This window comes from Verticillium alfalfae, genomic scaffold (assembly GCF_000150825.1).
Source record: "Verticillium alfalfae VaMs.102 supercont1.10 genomic scaffold, whole genome shotgun sequence".
NCBI classification, from domain to species: domain Eukaryota; kingdom Fungi; phylum Ascomycota; class Sordariomycetes; order Glomerellales; family Plectosphaerellaceae; genus Verticillium; species Verticillium alfalfae.
In genome coordinates this window covers 1,199,597-1,206,753 of record NW_003315029.1, presented here as the reverse complement: position 1 = coordinate 1,206,753, position 7,157 = coordinate 1,199,597, and the positions used below count along the sequence as shown (strand labels likewise).

Below are 7,157 nucleotides of genomic sequence, written 5' to 3'. Positions count from 1 at the left end.
CTGTTTTGCAATTGCCGGTTCTCGGCGCTATCAGAAACCGGCCTAAATTGGGCTTCTTCATAGAGACATCCAAGCGATCCGCACGAGCGGGAAAAGAAAACGTCTTGAATATCATATCATATTAGACCAAAAAAACAAGCTTTACTGTAATCAAAGGGACCCCGGGCTGTTGCAGACCCCCACATGTTTCTGTCTCGATCGGCCGTCCACGTCTTGGTTCATGCTTCCGTTGGCTTCAGCGTTCCCAGTGCACCCACAGCCTTGTGCAGTGCAGTTCCGCCCAATATTCTATGTAGTGCGTCAAGATAGGGCCACCTACCTTTATTGACATCAAAGAGACACAGCGGGGCCATCGAACCCCAGCATTTTTCTTTACTTTGCGTTTATCAAGTTAATGTGTTCCACGGCCACCAAGGCCGTCCCCCTTTTCGCCTTCCGGATCGATGACCTCGCGTGTCTTGCCCCACTTGAAGTCGTCCGAGTTGAAGAGTGAGTAGACGAGCACAACCACGTTGCAGAAGGGCGAGGTGATGAAGTGGAAAAAGTACCCGACAAAGTACTGTGCCCTCTCGAACCAGTTGCGGGGGAGCCAGAAGCCAATGCAGAGCGAGTAGAACTGGGACGAGTCAGCGAACGATAACGTCAAGCAAAAATAGCCTAGGTTGACTCACATAGCGGCAAGCCAGAATAGAAATGAGCGTCATGAAAACCGGATCTTTGACCAGTTCATCGCCCCGCTCGATCAATATGAGGATCAGCTTGACAACGGCTGCCATGATGAAGGGCGTGATGAACCACGTCAAGACTGCGACGATGGACTGAAGACGCTCCACAAGAATGATGCCTGGGCGAAAGATCATGACAAATTCGTTGGTGATGGAGCCCAGCGCCCAACGCTTGCGCTGAGACAGGAAACGGTTCCAGTTTGAGGGACGATGGTGAAGTCTTTGCACGGAGCGCCTGGGCTGTCTGTCGCTTGGGGAAAGCTGAATATGATGCTCGCATGGATAGAGTCCTCTGAGTAGTACCCATGATGTGCATAGTCATTATGTCGTGGGCTGGGCAGTATCGAAGCGTCGCGCAGACTCGTCTCAAACGTAGCTCGATCACCTTGATGAGCTGGCAGCAGCCTGGAAGACAGTTGACTTTGCCTGTGATGCGTGACTGGAAGAGACGACGAAGACCCTGGGTCTGGGAGTACTCGACGGACTGGTAAAGAGACCACAGGCCCCAGTTACTCCCGTCATAGTCCACGCACACGTGGCCGCAGACACCAACAAGCTTGGGGTTTTTACGGATCTCGCGGATCATTTCCCCAGATGCAAAACTGGTCAAACACCGTGTCGGCATCCATACCCACCAGATACTCAATGTGCTCCAGACCGTGCTGCATGAATGCGTTTCCAATATACTCGAAGAGGTCATTGTTGAACATTGTCATGACGTTGGCGGATCGCACTTGGTAGTGGTAGATGAATGAACGCGCAAAGCACAAGCTGTCGCGCTTTCCTTGGTTGTAGCGTTTGCCGACAAAGACATACGGCATTCCCTTGTAGAACCCCGTCTGAACTTTAGTAGGCATGAACAGGCCATCGCGCGCGCGGTAGCCGTTTTCAAACGTGCGGGAGGGGCCAGGTTCAAGGATGTCCTCCAGGAGATACTGCTGTGTGGTCTTTTCCATGCCAGGACCCTTGACATTGCCATCGACGACGATGAAAATGGTTCGGGGATGGTCGTCGATATTCTTCTGTGCGATGAGAGAATCCAGCGATCTGGTCAGCTCGCCCAGTGTCTCGTTGTAGCAAGGCAACAACATGACGAACCGCTCTGGGCTCTCGGGCTTGTTTTCTTTCCGGAAAATCCAGAAGCAAAAGACACGCGTGACTAATGTGTGCGCAGCGATGCACAAGATCATGATGAACTGAAGCATGGTGTTCGAAGACAGAAAGTATAATGAACAGGATCCATGCTTGATAGTATGTGAAAGCGACGTAGATGAGTGCGGCGTTGATGCAGCAGAGTCCTATAAGTAGTGACCACTTCTGAACTCGGAGCAAAGACCTGGATACGACCTTGAGCTCGCTGTCAGAGTCCCATCGTACCTTGGCCTCTTCCTGCTGGACTGAGGACTGGAAAGATGCACTTGAGTCGGCGCCGCGAGAGAAACATGAGGCAGGACCTGACGTTGGCGTGCGTGCTCCGAGTGGAAGATCATCTGGACGGAAGCCAGGACCAATTGACTGGTGCTAGATTAGTGGCCATGCGAATGTCGAAAGATCGATTACTTTTGTCTCACCGAGGCCGAGGACTGCTGCCCGCTGGGAATGTGTGTAGACAAGCTGCGGCGACTTTGTGGATTTGTTGCAGCGAGATAACCGCCCTCCATCTCAGAAGGGGACTGCGGGATAGGAGGGAGCGGAGGGCTAGACCTCGCGACAGTGGTGCTAGCCATGGCGAAGGCGGAGCAAAGATGGGCCCGTAGGTATTGTGAAACCACGTGTAAACCTGTAATCGAGCAGGTTCTGAGGATGAATATACTCGTGTAGGAGGAGGGGAATGTGGAAAGTCTATGTGAAGAATACAATAGGAGACAATGAGGAGTAACGAGTGTGTATCCCAATGCCGAGGATGGACAAAGAGGGCTCCCTGGCGAGATAGATAATTCTGGCAGTTTAAGGCGGAGGACGCGAGGTAATATTGGAACCGCGACAATTCAAAGAAAGGGGCTTTGACAGCACGAGCGCGGATATGATCGGAATGAATGCTGCAGATGTCGCTTCGGTCAAGCGGCTTGAACCCTGCAAGGTGTTGATAGGTATTTAGGCCGAGTCCAAGCCACCGAGCTAAACTTGACAGCGGTGCCTCCCAAAGAAAGCATGGAGGATGGAGATCCTAGACACCAATGCAGAAGAGTGTCTCTCAAGAATGGGGTAGAGTAAATGTTCGTTCACAAGTCAAGCTGAGATGAGAAAGTCTGGCAAGCGGGTGATCTACTCACCCGTCAGCTGAACAACAATAAGACTTGCAAGGCTTTGTTCTGAACAGGGAAAATTTGAGATCGACACTGATGCAATTCATCGGATAGTAATACGGTCTGTCACATCCCAGTATGTCGGTGAACTCCACGGCTGATCCAACGAGCTGGCCATGCGCTGGCACCCTTCCCGACCTATCGACCATCCAGCCTTTCTACCCTTGCACCGGTGCTGCTACTGCTGATGGCGCCGTGTGCAAGCATTTGCAGTAGTGTCCGAGATGGTCGAACTCGAGGCCCGGGATAAGGTCCGGATTGTGTAAGAGGTACGTAGACCGCGGCATGCGGACGAGGATCTTGACCCTGGGAGACCGAGGACGTGGGCCAGGGTATGCCGGGTATGCGGTTCAGACACTGTTGCATCGCTAACAATTGTCGAGCAAAAGCAAGCCAAGACAAAGGTCACACAGCCCCATGAAACGGAGCAATAAGACTTGCACAGAACAGCAAACAAAGAGAAAATGGCCCATGCACTGGGGTAATATCCCGAAGGCGGGCTGACGTGATGACCCTTTCGGTGCTTCTCCGTGCCTCCCCCACGAACTTGACTCTGGTGTCTATGGTAGAAATATTTCCCGCAAACAGTGTGATCGCAGCATTTGCTGACACTCAGGTGTGCTCTAGACGAACCATGATCTCATCTGGGATTAAGTGAGAAGATCAATGATGACCTGAGCTCTCTCAATGAGGGGTGAATAGAGAGACAAAGCAACAAGTATCGCAATTCCCACTAAGAGAATTGGAGTCGCAAATACGAGGCAAAGAGCAATGAAAATAATCAAATCCATGTGGTCCTCGTGTCTTAGAAGCGCGAGGCTGAAAGGAGGTGTCCATCACAGGGCGTGTGTGTTTGCAAAGCCACGTTTCTTGGAAGCTGCTGAGCTGGTGGTCTTTGTGCAACGATGCTTGAAATCGAATACGACGCGCCAAGGAAGAGGACTTCGACTCGACTCGGTGCGTACCATTTCACCAAGAACTGTGGTCCTATTGACGTTGGCAGACCCGAGATGCCGTCCGAAGTGGATGCATTTTTTCTTTGTGCTTGTGTGATGTCAGATCGTACTGCTTATTGGCATACGTTTTATCAATCGCCTCCAATGCATTTGCACCCCCTCTACCTGGGTCTCCTGGACACATCCTTGCATGGCAAGGGACGGGACGGCAATATGTGGATATCCGTGCGCAATGAACCTTGGATCCGCAACAGCTGTTGATGAGCCATGGAATAGTTGGGGGTTTCCGGGATGCTTGAGGGCTGATCACTGCCCGCATGGAGTACAGCATATTATTGTCACCCCTGTGTCCTTGCTGTCCGGTACATTGGACTCGCCGGCGTGGAATAATCTTGGCCAAGTAGTGGCTCCCGCAGCTTTCCTTCTCCCAGTATTGGTATCTCTCCCAACGGGGCTCCTCAGATCAGGCTTAGACTCGCTAGGCTGCGACAAGCATCATCCATGTCTCTTTCGCCATTGGTTCCTTTGCATCCGGCAGGTCCATGGTAAACTCAATGGCCCGATTGATCAGTCGCGCGATCACCCAAGGAATGCCATTGAAGCAACAAAGAAGACTGTCCATGGTTGCATGTGCTACCAGCAAGCGAGGTGTGTTCTTCTTTGTGTACTTGGCGAATGGTTGCCCGTCAAATCATACTCGGAGGATTTATGACAAATCGGAATATAACCGGTCCTCCGCATCTTGTCTTCTTTCCACTTGTCTAGGGCGTTGTTAACAAGCCATTGGAAACAAGCCATTGAATCACGGTCCAGGAAATGCTACATGTGACCTTTAGTTATGTGACGCAAAGCAGGGCCCGTCCATGGTTTCAAGCCACTACTTGGCGACCACGGCATGCTCATTCGGAATTCAATCGAGGTACAGCCAAACAACTTGTAAAACAGATGTGTGCCCATAGTGAGGACTTATCTGAACGGGCGCGATGAAAGGTGAAACGGAAGTATCGGAATTGTAGTTGGTGATGAGCGTGAAGTCAATCATTTCGCCAAAGTTGGACCTACCAAAAACCCACAGACATGTTCCAACCTATTACTGTGACCCTAGCTATATTTCGTGTATTCAATTGACTGTCTGATCATGTCGAGGTTCTACATGTATCATGCCGCCTCTCGAGAACAGATCACGGCTTCTTCTCGAGCCGTGAAAGCTACAAACACTCGAACCTTGCAATGTCGAATGTTTCAACCGCAAATACCGAAAACCTTCTGACACCCCGCGCCACAATGCGCTGCTGAGCTCCCGCTGTTCGGTCGCTCGTCAGCAAGCCGAAGAGTAGGGGGATGAAGAAAAGAGAGAGAGCATACCAGAAGCCAGACTGCGAGCAGCAGTTCTTGTTACCATACTTTTTACATGAGGCGTTGAATCGTGTTCCACACAGCCCGTTGGTCGTATCACTGAGACCTGCTGGCAACTGCGTGCATGTTCCGTAGCCGGTGTCACATCCCGTGCCGCAGTAGGATGGACTGGAGCCGCTGCCAAGACTATTAGTCTGCCGAAACAACCCAAGATCGACAATCACTTCTGCAGGCAGAAAACACGCGGCTGTGTCTAAGTCCATGAAAAATCGAGATTGACTCACCAGAAGCCGTAGAAAGAGCAACAATTTCCATACTTGGAGCCCTGGCAGGTGAAGCCGGCGGCGCCACCACCGCATGTCTGGTCAGGTGATATCTTAAGACCAGAGTTCGACGTTGGTATGGCAGTGGCGGACGTTCGTGATGAGACAGTTGTGGCGCTTGTCCTTGTCGTGGTTGGGCTCGGGTTAACGGGTCGATACCAATTCACTCTGGGATCCCCAAGGCACTCTCCTACGGTAACCAGGCGATATCCGCGTGCTTTTGACGTCTCGATCATGTACTGTGTCAGATTGACGACGGTCTGGACGTGTACGTCGTGGGCAAGAACGATGTAGCCCTTTCTCGTAGGATCTTGAGACACTGCCTGGGAAAAGCGGTCTTTCGCCGTTTGTATCAGGCTTGGGCTGTCGTACATGTAGTCCTTGGTATCAACATTGACGCCAAGTAAATGGTATCCAAGGGTCTTCATGAGGCTTTGGCAGCCTGAAGTCGTAGAGCACTCAAGGAATGGAGCGCGAAAGTACGTGGGAAACCAGCCAAACAAGTTACGGAAGGCCATTTCGTTGTAGATGATCTCAGTACGCTGAATTGTGCTGTTCACTTGGTTGAGGTTGCGATGAGACCAAGAATGACTTGCGATCTGATGGCCGGCAGCATGCATGCGTCTCAGAACTGCAGGCCAAGCCGTATTGGTATCGTCAATCCTTTTCTTGCCCTTGTTATTACCAGCGACGAAAAATGTCGCTTGCACGTTGAGATTGTCGAGAATATCGAGAATTTGCGATGTGTAGGAAAAGGGGCCATCGTCGAAGGTGAGAGCCATGAGGCCCGGATTTGTGCATTCCGTTATAGTATTGCCTAGAAAGAAGATTCAATGAGAATTGGGGTCTCGTCTCCTGATCAGTGAAGAATGGGTATATACCGTAAGGGACTGTCCCAATCCGGGGGCGTGAAACACTCTCTGTGCTTGTTCCAGGGGGTGGAAAGCTGACGAAACGTTGAGTCAATCAATTGGTGCGTGAGAGTTGAAGTAGCATAGGATATCTCCTACAAAGTATCACAGCTGTCACTGTAGTCGAGTTGACAGGTAGAACCTGCGCAGTGAGCTGCACTGTTACCACACCAACCTGCCTCTGAGCAACACTTCCCGGCCGGGCAAGAACCGACTCCAGGTCCACATTCGGCACGCTTTACTAGAGGTGAATTGACATTGGCACCCAGAACAATGCTGACTGACAGCAAAAGGGGCAGGATGGAGTACATTCTGGAAAGTATTCAAAAGAAGACTGAGATGATGCCAGCAAGAACAGCAACAGAAGTCGTTCGGATCTTTACACAGAAAGACCTAGGCTTAGGGAACAGAGTATATTGATATTCTTCGCCCTCATACGAGGGGTAATATTGGCACTGGAGCTACTGAATAGTTTGTATGACATTGCAAAAATAACAACAGCAAAGCCGAGGGCTGCAAAGAACTGCCAAGAACAGTCGATGGGGAGCTTGAACAAAGCAATAAGGGACAAAGGGGAGGG

General features: G+C 51.1%; 2 protein-coding genes across 2 annotated transcripts; both read right to left on the bottom strand.

The window, feature by feature from the left end:
* Positions 1-391: 391 nt before the first annotated feature.
* Positions 392-1,930, bottom strand: VDBG_07815 (conserved hypothetical protein; the record flags this gene model as incomplete). The annotated part of the gene is made up of 3 exons (XM_003002310.1): positions 392-616; positions 672-902; positions 1,361-1,930. 3 exons carry the CDS (start codon positions 1,928-1,930, stop codon positions 392-394), a joined length of 1,026 nt encoding a protein of 341 aa, XP_003002356.1.
* A 3,299-nt stretch (positions 1,931-5,229) lies between these two features.
* Positions 5,230-6,878, bottom strand: VDBG_07814 (bifunctional xylanase/deacetylase; the record flags this gene model as incomplete). Its single annotated transcript, XM_003002309.1, has 3 exons — positions 5,230-5,290; positions 5,353-5,520; positions 5,628-6,878. 3 exons carry the CDS (start codon positions 6,446-6,448, stop codon positions 5,230-5,232), a joined length of 1,050 nt encoding a protein of 349 aa, XP_003002355.1.
* Positions 6,879-7,157: the final 279 nt, after the last annotated feature.